Below are 17367 nucleotides of genomic sequence, written 5' to 3'. Positions count from 1 at the left end.
GACACGACCTGTAGTGCTACAGCTTCGTCCAGGCTGAAGTTGTCTGTTGAAGATCATACATTTTTGCCTTCTGTCATGAACCAAGCCCCTGGCTGAAACTGGTGATCTACAAGCTCAGAAACACGTTGCTATCTGAAAAGTTGTGAGATTGTAGATCGGCTATTTTCACAATGAAGTACGTCATACATTGAAAAAACATACTCTCAAATAAGCATTTCATGTTATCTTTACCGTTTGCACATGTATTCATTAATACAGTCATGTTTTTTGCAATTCAACTTAAATGAGTCTGCAACAAGTGAGGCTTGAGCCGGCAACCTTGCGGTCGTGTGGCACTCACTTAAGGGAGAAGCCATTGGACCAACAGATAAAATCTGTGAAAAAAGAGATCAGACAGATGATACAGTTTCACGCAAATAGCTGAAAAATCCTGGGTTTAAGTGTTTTTCAAACTGCTTAAAATTGCGGACAATCTAAGGGCGGAGAGAGAGACATGGAAACGGAATAGATTGAAGAGAGAGAGAGATGGAAGCAGAATGGATTGATTGGACGTCTCAACCTATTGTCATTAACAGGAATCGGTCAACGGCTCCAAATCAACCCTATTACTGCTTATAATATACCAGCACATGATATATTATATAGGGTTAGACCTAACCCTACTGGGACAGTGCAGGATGTGCATCAAGTTTAACTGAGGGCAACGGCGGCCATGGAATTCCTTCACGCATGCACACACAAAAACTGCATTGTCATCCAAAGCTTCATTTGTTGTTCAAACAAAACAAGACATTGGTCAACACCTCCGTCAACACGTTTCTAATTACATCCGTGATCACACGTCACATCTGTCCACATGCCAATGACTCCGTGGAGGTAAGACTCACGGAGTGCACGTCTGCAAAAAAAAAAAAAAAGCCTCTCAGGTTACCAGGTACAGTAGGTGTGTATATAAGATGCTGCATGCACAGCATTGATAGATCATTTCAGGATGAAGACTGCTGGTGTTTTGCTGCTCTTCCTCTTCTGTCTGTGTTCAGCTGACCGCCATGAGGACCAAGGAACAGCGTTGGATCCGAGCCTCAACGATGATGAGAACCAACCGACCAACAAGAACACCGGTAAGGCTGATGGAGATGCTGATGCTTGTACATTATGATTAAACCTCTTAACCAGCCTATATACTTCATACTGTACGTACAACATATTGTGAAAATAGTTCACAACCAAGACAAAACTACAGGCTCACAACCAAGGTTGTTGATTATATATTTAATAATCAATATCTTTTCCAGTTTTTAACAATTTCAAGTTCAGTTTAGCTTGAATTATTTTTAAACTGGGTTTGCTAGTTTACTTCAGTTGAATTAATTAATTAATTAATTAATTAATTAATTAATTAATTAATTAATTAATTAATTAATTAATTAATTAATGTATTAATTAATTATTAACCCTTATGCCTTGCTAAAAAAAGTTACATTGGGAGGGTTAACTACGAAATTTGTATGTTGAACTTTAAACTGCAATAAAATGATGAAAGATCAATATTTATTTATCTTTTTTCATGAAGGGGTTCTTGTTTAATTTATCTCATGATTTAATTAATCACAATTAAACATTTACCTTCAGATGCTAGTTTTGATCATAACCCCTACAGCTTGAAACATTTACTAAAATAGTCTATAATTCAATATTCTAAAAACAATTTTTGACTTTGATTATTATTAGTATAATAATAATAGTATAACAAATTCAAGGTTTAGGCTAGAAAGAAGCTGTGACCTCACCTCACCACTCCAATGGACAAGAAATAAATAATAATTTTGCAATATCCATGTTCTGTTCGTTTGTCAGCAATGATCCAAACGGGAAGTTTATTTCAGAAGCTAGAATCCTGACAGTTTGACATTGTTTGAGGCTATTTTTGGTGCAACACAGTCACAAATCCCCCTCGTTGACGTTAATTGTTTTCACCTGATGTGCTGCTGTGCGCAACAGGGCAGATCCTCGCCAGGCCAGGTGGACCTACCCAGGCCTGTGAAATTCATAGGCAGTCATAGTAGCATTGGAATGGAATCTACTAAAACTGACTGATATAGGTTACTGATACAGAACCACATACAGTATATATTGTCGCTGTCGGGTGGAAACCTTGTATGTCCAAAACTATTCATTTAAAAAAAACATATTATTATTAAAATAGTGAAAATAGCCGATCTACAAGCTCCCAATGCGTGAGCTTGTAGATCTGCTATTTTCACTACTTGTATGATAAAGTAGGGCATTCATTAAAAAAACATAAAAAGTTGAAATATGGAGATGCCGGACAGCGACAATATGTATGATTTAATCTTTTGCATTTATCCATCAAAACTTTATTTGTTTGTGTATGTATTTGATTGCTTTTTGTTTAAATGTTATCAACTTTAATACAAATCTAAGTTTTTCAAATTGATTTGTAAAATCAGGCTATCGGTCATAACATGGGTAATCGGTGGTCTAGGACAGGGTTTCTCAAAGTGTGTGCCGTGACACCAGGGGTGCCTCAGAATGTTTTGATAATATTTGGAATTGATCCAGATCACTTTTGGACCTACAACAAAACTCTTTGTCAAAAATAGCCGATCTACATTCTCTAGTTGTTCTCAAGTTGTGAGCTTGTAGATCTGCTATTTTTTGACGACTGTTCCACCCAGAGTGGTTAAACGTAAAAGTATAGAATTATTTTCAACCTGCCCAAATGATATTCTCTCAAGTTTTCCTCATGACATACTGTATCTTAGGCAGAAATATTAATTTTTGTAAGTACCGTAATATGACATAAATGGAGGGTCCTATAAGTAACAATGTAATTCAGGGGTGCCGTGGATAAAAAAAGTTTTTTACAGGGGTGACCTGAGCCAAAAAGGTTTGAGAACCACTGGTCTAGGACTCTCCAAAATCTCACAAATCTGGCATCTGGCTCTAGTTATGTCACTGATAGTTATACTGTACTTGTAGGCTACTATATCAACATTTGTATCATCCTTAACCTTAAAGTTCAATTCAATATGTCCGTGGACTTAAAATCATTGTTTTATTTGATGGCCTTCCTGCCTGGTATTTGGCCTTTGTGCCCTCAAAACATTCTCACTAACACCAAAGGCCAAGTGGCCGTGACCCTAAAATGACCAAATTCCAGGCCTGGTTTGGAGTGTTAACTAGAAGATTTGTACCATAGACTTACATTATAACCACATTCTTTAAATCAAAGTGAAAAATGTCATTTACATTTTCTGTGGCAACAAACTTATTCAAGTTTTGTAAAAAGTCACAACATTGTCATAGAATTGCCTCATTTTAGCCCTTCCCGCAGGTACCTCAATGTGATTTTCCATGTTAAAGAGCTGGTGCCATGTTTTTGCACTTTTTCAGTTTTTCATGTGTCTATGAGGTTGATAGAACTTCATAAAGCCCCCGGTGGTGTTTTTATGGTGTTTTATGTCTTCTCTGACTATTTGGAGTTTCTTCCTGGAGGCTGAAACCTTGAGGGTCAAACGTGCCAATAGAGAAACAGCGCTTTAGTGACATCACAAAGCCATACCCTCCCCTTCATTATCATAACACAACAGGTGTGGGCATGAGGAGGAGGAGGGGGACTAGGACAGGTGGGTGGTGCTAAGGTGGTGGAGGAGGTGCTAAGGTGAGAACCAGGTATACTTAATGAACTGGAGGCGTGTCCACATAAAAACATAATTTTAACAATTTCTGTACGTTTTTTTTGTTGAAAAAAATCCTTACATAATAATAATACCTTATGATCAGGTTTTAGGGTTGAAAAATATCATGGCACTCCATCTTTAAATAAAGGTTACAAACATGTTAAATAAAGGTTACAATATATTATACGGTGGATATGGATGAAACTCATGAGTTTGATTGTTTTCTCTGTTTGTTTGACACGATTGTGTGTATTTTTCAGAAACGGACAACAAATCTAATTCCATGGAGAATGTGGTGGAAGCACCAGGAGGAAGGTCTGTGAATGCAGGTGAGAGAGAGACGTTGGAAAATGACTTACTGTTGCTCAAAGAATAGATCATTAATTTGATGTATGTAGTATGCATGTATGCATGTATGTCACAGGCGTCTATAACTTTCTTTATGCGTGGGGGAGCACACAGAGAGACTGAAATGTTTTGCACAAGCGCCACATTTTTAAATGAATTAATTCTTAATCACAATATTAATCCCTCAAAATATTAAGTCGGGTGTCTTTGGGCGATTTCACGTTGGCCACATTGACCACCTCCAGCCAAGCCATAGTCAGTTCTGTTCATAACTAACCAGTGGTGGAAAAAGTACTCACATGTTTTACTCAAGTATAAGTATCAATATTGCAATGTAGAAATACTCTGTTAGTAAAAGTCCGGAATGAAAAATGTATTTGAGTAAAAGTACTAAAGTATTGGTATAAAAATGTTCTTAAGGTACCAATGGTAAAAGTATTGTGAGCTTGTAGATCGGCTATTTTCAAATGGCTGAAATGTATATAGAGCTGAAGTGGTTATATATGTTTTGTGATAATAATCAAAATCTACAAAGTAACTAGTAACTAAAGTGTTCAAATAATTGTAGTGGAGTAAACGTACAATTGTCTCAGAGATGTAGTGGAGTAGATGTAAAAGTATTGCAAATAGTACAGTACTTGAATAAATGTAGTTAGTTACTTTACACCACTTTGTTTTGGTCACAGGCCGGCTGTATCTCATCAAAGACACACAACTGTAATTTTAGCAGTCCAGTCAGTCAGTAGATATTCCTCATTGGTCGTTAAGTAGGCATGTGAATCCATAGCTGTCACTCTTAACCAGTGGTGGAAAGTAACTAAGTACATTTACTCAAGTACTGTACTTAAGTACAATTCTGAGGCACTTTTACTTTACTGGAGTATTTCCAATTTTCAATACTTTTACTCCACTACATCTCAGAGGCAAATATTGTACTTTTACTCCACTACAATTGTTTGAAAACTTTAGTTACTAGTTACTTTGCGGATATAAATGATTACATTATAAAACAGACATTAACCATCTCAGCCCTATTTTATACCTAGGCTATTTGAAAATAGCCGATCTACAAGCTCACAACGCGTTGCATCGCGAGGCGTTGTGAGCTTGTAGATCTGCTATTTTCAAACATTTTAGTACTTTTACTTTTGGTACTTTAAGTATATTTTGATGCCAATACTTTTGTACTTTTACTCAAGTAACATTTTGAACACAGGCCTTTTACTTGTAACAGAGTATTTCTACATTGTGCTATTGCTACTTTTACTTACAGTACGTAAAATATCAGAGTATTTCTTCCACCACTGCTCTTAACACACAGACTCAGTACTATAGTAAAATATCAGAGTATTTCTTCCACCACTGCTCTTAACACACAGACAGTACTATAGTGCAGACTTCTACTTGGTGTTCCTTTCTCTTCTCTTGGTCGCTTGTCATCTATCTAAACAAGTCGATGCGTTTATGTTGCTCTGTTGCCATATTTTGTGAGAGAAATAAGCAACCAAACAAGCCCCAAAAAAGCAACTATTTTTCTGATCATCAGGCGGTCAGAACCCACACGGTATCACCCAGAATAATTCCCTGCGATCAAGGGCATCATCATTTTAGGGTTTATGCCAAGGGAGAGCACCACAAACACATTGTTGTGTACTGGAGAAGTATAGAGAAGGACAGAAGGTGTTATCCAGAAAGAAACGCATGATAGGGTGCCAACGTGTCAAAATGGCTCATATAATCCACAATGGATGGAAGGTTAATCACATATTAACTTATTAATTATTAATAACCACTCTCATTACATTTAATTAAACTATTTAGTATTAATGATTGTCTGAATGTTAATGCTGATGCTCTTCTGTTTTCAGACCTCCTTTCAGCCCTGAGCGCTAAACTGACAGCAAGTGAAGAACAAAATGCAGGTATTATAACTTAACATGCAAACACTTAAATTAATTACATAAGATTTATACAATGTTTTGGTCTGGTTTCCTTGTATTTACATCTAAACTTGCACTCTGCCAGAAAACACCCTTGTCTAAGACAAGGATTCACAACTTCAAACACTTCTTTTAAATGTTTTTGTTAAAAAAAAATGTAATTCCAACTCTTCACGCTTTCCTGATTTTTTTCTGAAAATACTGTTTTTCCCACTAATTAGGCTTGCTAATTCTACTGTTTTGCTACTGAAAAGAAGTGTCACTCCTCGACACTTCCAGCAGAGGTGCTCACGTTCAGAGTATGGGTGAATGATTTTGAGAGAGACAGAGAGAGAGAGATAGAGAGAGAGAGGGAGGGAGGGGAGACAGACAGACAGACAGACAGACAGACAGACAGACAGACAGACAGACAGACAGACAGACAGACAGACAGACAGACAGACAGACAGACAGAGAAAGAGAGTGAGTGGAGGGGCAGAGAGATAGAAGGAGGACAGAGAAAATGGGCCATGACTCTTATTTGCATTTGAATGTGCCACAGCTCTAAAAGTAATTATATCGATCCAGATCTGAGGTTAGGAAATATTAAATATTAACTAGCAACAACATCATTTGAATTTCGTGAAACACACACACACACACACACACACACACACACACACACACACACACACACACACACACACACACACACACACACACACACACACACTTTTTATATAGGTGCATATCAAACATTTTCTCTGTATAATGTCATTCAGGAAGATTAGCTTTCATGACACAAAGTACATTTAGTGTACTTTATCTTTATCTTACAGTCACTTCGTATAAAACTCTTCATGGGACAACTGGGACAAATAGTTGTGTTCATGTAAAGTAGTTTCAGACATTCATCACATTGACACATTAACAGAGACACTTCAGTAGTCCTCTTGTTATGACACATACAGTCACATGATTAACAACATATAATATGCTTTAACATGGCTTTTCTACCTCTGCTGTGCTGAATTACATTGATGAAGCACAACATCCAGACAAAAGTGATTCAAGTTTTTAAATGTGTTCTGGGTACAATATATTGCCCATGAATTCATATGTTGCTGTGAACACTAGCACAGTTATGCCATGGGTGTTCACTTATTTTTAAGGATGGATTTTCTTTTTAAGAAATGTTTTTAGCTTTTTCTGCCTTTATCGGACAGTATTAGTGAAGAGAGACAGGAAACGAGAAAGACACATGGAATGACACGCAGAAAAGGCAGTCAGGTTCGGGACTCGAACCCGCGACGTGCTGTCAGGCTGCATCAGAGCCTAAGTGCCCGGACCACTGACCTAACGGTCCGGGCATCAAAAATGTTATGATCGGCAGCGGTTCTGGTAGGACACACAAAGAGTCTCCTTTGTGTCTCCTACCGAACTATTGTCCCAGTATAATATATTTTCCATAATAGTTAAATGTCCTGTGATAGCCTCAAGGCTCCTCGGATAGATGTGACAAAAATATGTATTAATGAGATTATCAATACTTAGGCCTACTCATGTCTACTCATTTCTCCCATTCTGTTTCATTGGTGAATCTGTCATAGGCTATGACTCATAGCTCTAATCATAGGCTATGACTCATAGCTCTAATCATAGGCTATGACTCATAACTCTAATCATAGGCTATGACTCATAGCTCTAATCACACATCAATAATCAGACATTCTTGTCTGGACCCCTGCTGTGCATTATAGTAGGGGGCACTAAGTGAAAAATCGTTACGCGGCGGATAAAAGCATGAAATTTGATACAGATGTCCCTTGGGTCATCCTAAAACATCCTAGAAGGGGTGCCCAAAAAAATCTTAAACAGGAAGTGAGTTATGGACAAAATCCAAAATGGCCACCTAAACTGTTGACCGTTGACTCAAAAGACACCAAAAGAATCTCCAAAAAGCATAAAATTTGGCACACATGTCCCTTGGGTCATCCTAAGACATCCTAGAAGGGGTGCCCAAAAAAATCTGAAACATTGATTGATTGATTGATGTAGTTTATTTAGAAAGACATGAGAATAGTACATGACAGTACATAACAGTACATGGAAGTACAAATTCACAATACAAGGTCTACTAAACTGGAAACCCTCATTAAGCATTACGCTTGTTTAAGATGAGGACCCCATGCACACAAATCATGATGAAACAGGAAGTGACAGTCACTTAGTGGTAGCAGGGACAACATGTTAACTGTTGTGTGACATGCAGGTAGCAGGGACAACATCTTAACTGTTGTGTGACATACAGGTAGCAGGGACAACATGTTAACTGTTGTGTGACATGCAGGTAGCAGGGACAACATCTTAACTGTTGTGTGACATACAGGTAGCAGGGACAACATGTTAACTGTTGTGTGACATGCAGGTAGCAGGGACAACATGTTAACTGTTGTGTGACATGCAGGTAGCAGGGACAACATGTTAACTGTTGTGTGACATGAAGGTAGCAGGGACAACATCTTAACTGTTGTGTGACATGCAGGTAGCAGGGACAACATGTTAACTGTTGTGTGACATGCAGGTAGCAGGGACAACATGTTAACTGTTGTGTGACATGCAGGTAGCAGGGACAACATGTTAACTGTTGTGTGACATGCAGGTAGCAGGGACAACATGTTAACTGTGTGACATGCAGGTAGCAGGGACAACATGTTAAAGGGATATTTCACTTTCAAAAAAACTTTGGGTCATTTTATCGTCTACTCAGGCTTTTGTGAGCCCCCCAGACCGTTTTTAAGGGGGGGGGGTGCTGGTGTGTGTGTCTTTGATCTTCTGCTTTCCCGCACAAGGTTGCAACTTTGTTTAATTTCAAGCACGAGAACCTGTCTGCTCCCACACTCCAAACACGAGAACCTGTCTGCTCCCACACTCTCCTACATTTTTGGGGCATTAAAACGCTATGGAGTTGTGCCCCAATAGAGGGCTTGATCTCTGGTCATATGAAGATTTGTACAATATATTATGTATTGGTAATCTTTCATAGGGTCTTTTAAAAGTTTTAGAAAACAATTAAGTATATTTGGCATTGACAATATATCACTTAGAAAAGGATTAATGTGGAAGTTCATCTTATTCAGAGTGGTTTTTAAGACAATTTTGGGCATTTAGAGTTGTTTAAAAAATATTTAAGACATTTTTCATGGGTTATTTTTGCCAAATCCTTTAATATCAGTCTATTTACTATAAATGTAAAAGTTATATTTAGCACAATCAGCCAAAATGTCAGAATTATATCAACTTTTAGGAATCATGGGTCATTTCTGGCGGCCATTTTTGATTTTTCCTTTAAAAAACCCTTTAATGGGTCCACATTTTTGGGCACCCCTTCTGAGATGATGAGATACATCCTAAAGAGTGCGTGTACCAAATTTGGTGCTTTTATCCGCCGCGTAACGATTTGGCCATTTTTTGTGCTTAGTACCCCCTACTATTACTGTAAGCCATTCCGTGTGACTTGGTCACACCTATGTGTGATCAGTCACCTTTGTGACTGAGAGAGTGAGAGAGAAAATGCATGGCCCACTCATGCATTAGAAAGACAATATCAGTCACCAGAAGCAGGGACGTGTTTTCAATGATAAAATAAAATGTTTAAAATTGAGTGTTAAATGGGCTCAAACTTAAACAGAATAGATTAACGTTTGATGTATTACCTCGTGTTTTCCTTGCACTGAAAGTCGCACTGCATTTAGAGCGTCTGCTAAATGCCTGAATTGTAAATTGTAACTATGTATTTAAAATGCTATAAAGAAATAAAAACTTTGTTTAAAGCCAGATTTTATTAAAATAAGTATATGACCTCTAGGCTAAATTCAGGTTCAACAGAAATCTCTCCCTCACCCATATTTGATTCATAGAATTCAAAAGCGAAGGTTTTACAATTTATATTTTTATGTCAAATTAGATTAACTGTAGGAGAGGACAGACTTGAAAAACAACTTACTTTGGTGTTGATTACTTTAGTTGATCTCAAATATTGTTTTTATTATTTTAAATGAAAGAGCATGAGTACTTCTGATGGATCAGACTTAATGCTAATGTTGAGTGGCAGGTTAGGATGGTATAAATCTACCTTGAAGAAGTTGTAAAGGTACAGGCTGAAAAGTGTTCAAAATGTTTCATAGTTTAACTTACGTTTCTCTGTGATATTTTTCAGTCATGGCTGCCAAACAGACTGCTAGCGAGTCCCAGATCAAACAGCTCCAGACCAGACTCAGTACCAGTGAGGGCCAGATCCAAGACCACCAGACCAGACTCAGTACCAGTGAGGGTCAAGTTCAGGAACTGTTGAGTAAGTGTGTTTAACAAATATTAGGATTATAGATTCAGGAGGATTGTATTAAAAATAATCATTGTGTGATAGGAACTTCTTTTTACATGAACTACTTGAACCCTAACATCCCTTTTCTGATGGGAACAGAAAATAGCAGATCTACAAGCTCTCAATGCCTCGTGCTGCCAGGTGTTGAGAGCTTGTAGATCGGCTATTATCGTTAAAGAGGTTTTGTGTAGGTGGAACAATGAGTATTGCGTGGCAGTGGTGTAAAGTAACTAAGTACATTTACTGTACTGTACTTAAAGGGATACTTCACTTTCACATAAAATAAACATTAAAAATATATATAAAAAGAAAATGAAAGAAGTTATGGCAAAATAAAGGCCCCCTCACACATTAGTAGGACACTCTAATGCGTGAGGGGGCCATGAATTTTCCATTACTTTTTTCATTTATTTTTAATATATTTTTTAAATGTTTCCCCCCGCCGAAAGTGAAGTATCCCTTTAAGTACACTTTTGAGGATTTTTTTTTTACTTTACTGGAGTATTTCCCATTTTCAATACTTTTACTTCTCAGAGGTAAATATTGTGCTTTAGTTACTAGTTACTTTGCTGATTTAGATTATAATTACAAAACATACATTAACCACTTCAACCACTTGAGTACTTAATTTGTACTTCTACTCAAGAACATTTTGATTACTGGACTTTTACTTGTAACAGAGTATTTCTACACTGCAGTATTGATACTTTTACTTAAGTAAAAAACTGTTAGTTAACCACTCACTAGTGGTGGAAAAAGTACCATCTGAAAATACACATTACCATATATGGTAATTTACCATGAATCCAACAACGCTACACATTGAGTCTATGAAAACATTCTGCAAACATAATTTAATACAAGTAGTGGGGGTCCCTTCTTCATCTGTCAGTTAGCTAAGGGGTCCTTGGCCTGAAACACGTTGAAGACCCCTGACTTAGTGAACTAAGACCCTACAGTAGATCTATTGAATCAAACTCAGTCATAAGCAGTGGTGGAAAAAGTACTCAATGTGTTTACTTAAGTAAAAGTATCAATACTGCAATGTAGAAATACACAAGTAAAAGTCCGGAATTCAAAATGTACTTGAGTAAATTAAGTAGAAAAGTATTGGCATCAAAATGTACTTTAATTATCAAAATTAAAAGTACTCATTTTGCAGAATGTCCTATTTCAAGTTTTCAAATGTATACAAATATTTTGAAAATAGCAGATTTACAAGCTCTCAATGCGTCGCAATGCAACGCATTGTGAGCTTGTAGATCAAATGGCCGAAATGTATGTATGGTTAAAGTGGTTAATGTATGTTTTGTAATAATAATCAAAATCTACAAAGTAATTAGTAACTAAAGTTTTCAAATAATTATTAAAAGTACAATATTTGTCTCTGAAATGTAGTTGAGTAGTAGTAAAAGTACTGAAATTCGGAAGTACTCCTGTAAAGTTAAAAATACCTCAACATTGTACTTAAGGTACAGTACAGTACTTGAGTAAATGTACTTAGTTACTTTACACCAGTAGAGCTACACTTCTAAGTTATAATCTCTGTTGGGCAGAAACTTCTTATCTCCATATTTGTACTTTTTATGTTTTTTCATAAATAAACGCACTATTTGATCACACTACAGTGTCACACAAAAGTAACAAAAAAGATCTACAAGCAACAAGTTTTGATATTGTAGATCTGCTTTTATTTTGTTGCTATTTTTGGATTTGAATTGTGGAAAGTAACAGTTTTGGACATAATGACATTTCCACCTATATAATATCCTGCTCTGTGTTTAACACTGCAGTAATATAACAACTGTTTAGTTTATTCTGCTCTGTGTTTAACACTGCAGTAATATAACAACTGTTTTGTTTATTCTGCTCTGTGTTTAACACTGCAGTAATATAACAACTGTTTAGTTTATTCTGCTCTGTATTTAACACTGCAGTAATATAACAACTGTTTAGTTTATTCTGCTCTGTGTTTAACACTGCAGTAATATAACAACTGTTTAGTTTATTCTGCTCTGTGTTTAACACTGCAGTAATATAACAACTGTTTAGTTTATTCTGCTCTGTGTTTAACACTGCAGTAATATAACAACTGTTTAGTTTATTCTGCTCTGTGTTTAACACTGCAGTAATATAACAACTGTTTAGTTTATTCTGCTCTGTATTTAACACTGCAGTAATATAGCAACTGTTTAGTTTTAATACAAAAGACTTGAATGACAAAATGTAATACTTTCTGTCCAGATCTAGTCTTAGTCTAAAGTCTCTCCATCTTCTGAAATGTGTGCAGACAGCCTGTCTTTAACTGGAGAATAAATAATTGAGCAAAAATAATAATTTCTCTCCTCCTGGCATGACTGTACTGTCTTTCTATCTCTTTAAGAATGTATTTAAAATGTTACTCATCACATTGAGACTCTGGTCTAGCTCTGACATACAGTTCAGTTCAGGACCAACACAGCCTCATAAATAGCTTTTTATGTGTCACTAACTACAAGTACAAGCAGCAAAATGGAAGCAAATGAACCCATACGGGTGCATTTGCTTCCATTTGAACCCTCTAAAGCACCGTTCACACTGAGCACTATAACTATAACTGTATTGTATTTTTTGTTTAGTTGGTGTGAACTCTGCCATTCACTTGACTTAAAAGGGTTTTAGAACTATATTTTTATACTTAAAGTTATAGTTATAGTTATAGTTATAGTGTTCAGTGTGAACGGCCCTTTAGAGTTACAGACCTGTAAGGGTCCATTTAGTTCCATGTGTACACTCCCAGAGTTACAGGCCTGTAAGGGTCCATTTGGTTCCATTTGAACACTCTCAGAGTTACAGACCTGTAAGGGTCCATTTGGTTCCATTTGAACACTCAGAGTTACAGACCTGTAAGGGTCCATTTGGTTCCATTTGAACACTCAGAGTTACAGACCTGTAAGGGTCCATTTGGTTCCATTTGTACACTCTCAGAGTTACAGACCTGTAAGGGTCCATTTGGTTCCATTTGAACACTCTCAGAGTTACAGACCTGTAAGGGTCCATTTGGTTCCATTTGAACACTCAGAGTTACAGACCTGTAAGGGTCCATTTGGTTCCATTTGTACACTCTCAGAGTTACAGACCTGTAAGGGTCCATTTGGTTCCATTTGTACACTCTCAGGGTTACAGACCTGTAAGGGTCCATTTGGTTCCATGTGTACACTCTCAGAGTGAACAGGATATAGTTGTAAAACATTATAATACTTTATAGATTATTATAATCACAGTTAAAATCTATTCTAGTGTGTTATAATGATCATAGTTGTAAAACATTATAATAATTTATAGTGTATTATAATCACAGTTATAATCTATTATAGTGTATTATGATTATCATAGTTGTAAAACATTATACTACTTTATAGTGTATTATGATCACAGTTGTAATCTATTATAGTGTATTATGAGTATCATAGTTGTAAAACATTATACTACTTTATAGTGTATTATGATCACAGTTGTAATCTATTATAGTGTGTTATAATTATCATAGTTGTAAAACATTATACTACTTTATAGTGTATTATGATCACAGTTGTAATCTATTATAGTGTGTTATAATTATCATATGTAAAACATTATACTACTTTATAGTGTATTATGATCACAGTTGTAATCTATTATAGTGTGTTATAATTATCATATGTAAAACATTATACTACTTTATAGTGTATTATGATCACAGTTGTAATCTATTATAGTGTGTTATAATTATCATAGTTGTAAAAAATTATAATACTTTATATTGTATTATAATCAGTTATAATCCATTATAGTGTATTATAATTAGCATAGTTGTAATACATTATAATTTATATTGTATTATAATCACAGTTATAAGGATCCATTTGGTTCACCGAACCAAATGGTTCAACCGCACCTAAACAGGTGATTTGCATTTTTTATACAGGACAGTTGGCCACTCATTTACATTACATTGTTAGACAAAAAGCAATGACCTCCATCTATGTTTACATTACAAATGAGTGTCAATGACCGCAGTCTGCTACTCATACATGTGGATTTGAGAGGGGGTACTTTTGTGTAATGGAAACGGTAGATATTTTAATGCGGTGTGGTGTGGTGTGGTGTGGTGTGGTGCTCAAGCTGCAGTGGAAAGGGGGCTTAAGGGTCCATTTGGTTCCATTTGAACACTCTCAGAATTACATACCTGTAAGGGTCCATTTGGTTTCATGTGTACACTCTCAGAGTTACAGACCTGTAAGGGTTCATTTGGTTCCCAACCATCAATCATTTTGCTGGGGTAGGGTTTTTATCTGTCTCCAATGCTGTTGTTTACATGTGTATTATAACATTATTATGATTATTATGATTATGATTATAATAATTATTATTATTATTAATTTGTCTAGATGTAATACATTTGATTGGCTTAACCACATGAACCTATAGTGTCTTCAAACATTCAGAAAAATATCAGATCTACATGCTCACAGTACGTTGTGTTGTGACACGTTGTGAGCTTGTATCTACTTTGTTCGGTGAAGAGATGTGGTATTGAGGGATAAGAGGAGCAGAGTATAATACAGTAGGGTTAATAGTATCTTATTATGCTTTTATAATATTATAAACAATATAACAATGCTCCTGTGTTGACAGACAAACCAAAGGTTGCCTTCTCTGCTGGTTTGGGTATTGATGGACAAGTTGGACCATTTAGTTCTACCACCACTCTGAAATACAAGAACGTTATCACTAACATCGGCAACGCATACGATCCATCTACAGGTAGGTGGAGATTACATAATTTAATAATTAATTAACTTTACACTATCAATTACTACCAACTAATTACACAACTTATATAACAGGCTATCAGACATAAATAAATTACAGTAATCTAAATACATCTTCAACTGTGTAATTCCTATTAACATTAACAGGCAGGATGAGAGAACTTTAATATCATTGTTTTTAAAACAATGTTTAAAAAGTGTCATCATGATCAATGAATGAAATATTGGTTGAAACCACTGGCTTCTGTCAACAAGATTGATTGATTGATTGATTGATTGATTGATTGAATACATCATTAGTCACAAATGTAAACAGCACGTGGTACAGTAAGACACAGTGGTGGAAAGTAACTAAGTGCATTTACTTAAGTACAATTTTGAGGTATTTGTACTTTACTTGAGTATTTCCAATTTCCAATCCTTTTACTTCTACCCCACTACATCTTAGAGGCAAATATTGTACTTTTACTCCACTACAATTATTTGAAAACTTTAGTTACTAGTTTCTTTGTAGATTTTGATTATTATTACAAAACATACATTAACAACATATTTTGGCTATTTTCAAAATATTTATATATTTGAAAAGTTGTAAAATTGGACATTGACACTGCATAATGAGTACTTTCTACTTTTGGCACTTTAAGTACATTTTAATACCAATACTCTTGTACTTTTGCTCAAGTAAATTTTGAACTCCGGACTTTTACATGTAACAGAGTATTTCTACATTGCAGTATTGATACTTTTACTTACGTGAAAAAGTTGAGTACTTTTTCCACCACTGGTAAGACATTAAAGCTAGTTCTGTGGACTGGTTTCCAGTGGTGGAAAGTAACTAAGTACATTTACTTACGTACTGTACTTAAGTACGATTTTGAGGTATTTGTACTTTACATGAGTATTTCCAATTTCCAATACTTTTACTTCTACTCCACTACATCTCAGAGGCAAATATTGTACTTTTACTCCACTACAATTATTTGAAAACTTTAGTTACTAGTTACTTTTCAGATATAAGTTATGATATTATGAAACATACATGAACCACTTTAGGTCTATTTTATACACAGGCTATTTGAAAATAGCAGATTTACAAGCTCACAACGTGAGATGCGACGCGTTGTGAGCTTGTAAATCTGCTATTTTCAAATATTTAGTACTTTAACTTTTGGTACTTTAAGTACATTTTGATGCCAATACTTTTGTACTTTTACTCAAGTACATTTTGAAATCCGGACTTTTACTTGTAACGGAGTACTTCTACATTGCAGTATTGGTACTTTTACTCAAGTAAAGCAATTGAGTACTTTTTCCACCACTGCATGGTTTCCATGGTGGTCCTATATGACAGGAGGGTTTACTAACACATTCACTGTGTGTGTGTGTGTGTGTGTGTGTGTGTGTGTGTGTGTGTGTGTGTGTGTGTGTGTGTGTGTGTGTGTGTGTGTGTGTGTGTGTGTGTGTGTGTGTGTGTGTGTGTGTGTGTGTGTGTGTGTGTGTGTGTGTGTGTGTGTGTTCTGTCTCAGGTATCTTCTCAGCACCATTGAAAGGAGTCTATCAGTTCAGATTTACTGCATGTGGCTGGTTTGATTCAGAGTCTGTGTACGTCCTCATGTATAAAAATGAGCAGCAACTCATTCATAACGGTTCAAAGAATAATGGTAACAGTTATATATACGTGTCTAATGGAATGATCCTAGAGCTGGAGCAGGGAGACAGAGTTACCATGCGTTTAGATGGTGGTTCCTCCAGGCTCTATGGTGACTCCTCACGCAACCGCAACACATTCAGTGGTGTTCTGCTCTATTCTATGTAACACTGGGACTGATACCATTACTTTAAAGCGTTGGTTCTCAAAGTGGGGTCTGGGGACCCAAAGGGGTCCTGGGGAAGGGGGGGTTCCAGGGGGTCTCCAGCAAAATGTGTTAATATAATGTCACAACACAACCATTTTAACCTTTTATCCATATTTCATATGTTGTCTATTAAAAAAATAGCAGATATCCAAGCTTGTACATCTGCTATTTTTGAACATTTTGTCAAAATCTTTAAAGTATATTGGAAACTTTTGGACATTTGACTTGAAACAGTGTGAGAACCAGTGTTTTAAAGAGCTCCCATAATGTTCATATTCAGCCTCTCAATAAACTCATATTAAAACTGAAACACTGTTGTCAGCGTCTATTTTATGTGTTTCTGATTATTTTAATATAATA

General features: G+C 36.0%; 1 protein-coding gene across 1 annotated transcript; it reads left to right on the top strand.

Moving 5' to 3' along the window:
- Window positions 1-991: 991 nt before the first annotated feature.
- On the top strand, window positions 992-16998 carry LOC308100032 (complement C1q and tumor necrosis factor-related protein 9A-like; the record flags this gene model as incomplete). The annotated part of the gene is made up of 6 exons (XM_080448933.1): window positions 992-1121; window positions 3965-4033; window positions 5921-5974; window positions 10191-10325; window positions 15012-15140; window positions 16678-16998. The coding sequence occupies 6 exons, from the start codon at window positions 992-994 to the stop codon at window positions 16965-16967; spliced, it is 807 nt and encodes a 268-aa protein (XP_080305059.1). The 3' UTR covers window positions 16968-16998.
- Window positions 16999-17367: the final 369 nt, after the last annotated feature.

The sequence above is a fragment of the Gymnoscopelus braueri genome (assembly GCF_963280865.1).
Source record: "Gymnoscopelus braueri genome assembly, chromosome: 14".
NCBI lineage: Eukaryota > Metazoa > Chordata > Actinopteri > Myctophiformes > Myctophidae > Gymnoscopelus > Gymnoscopelus braueri.
This window is presented reverse-complemented; position numbering and strand designations above follow the sequence as displayed.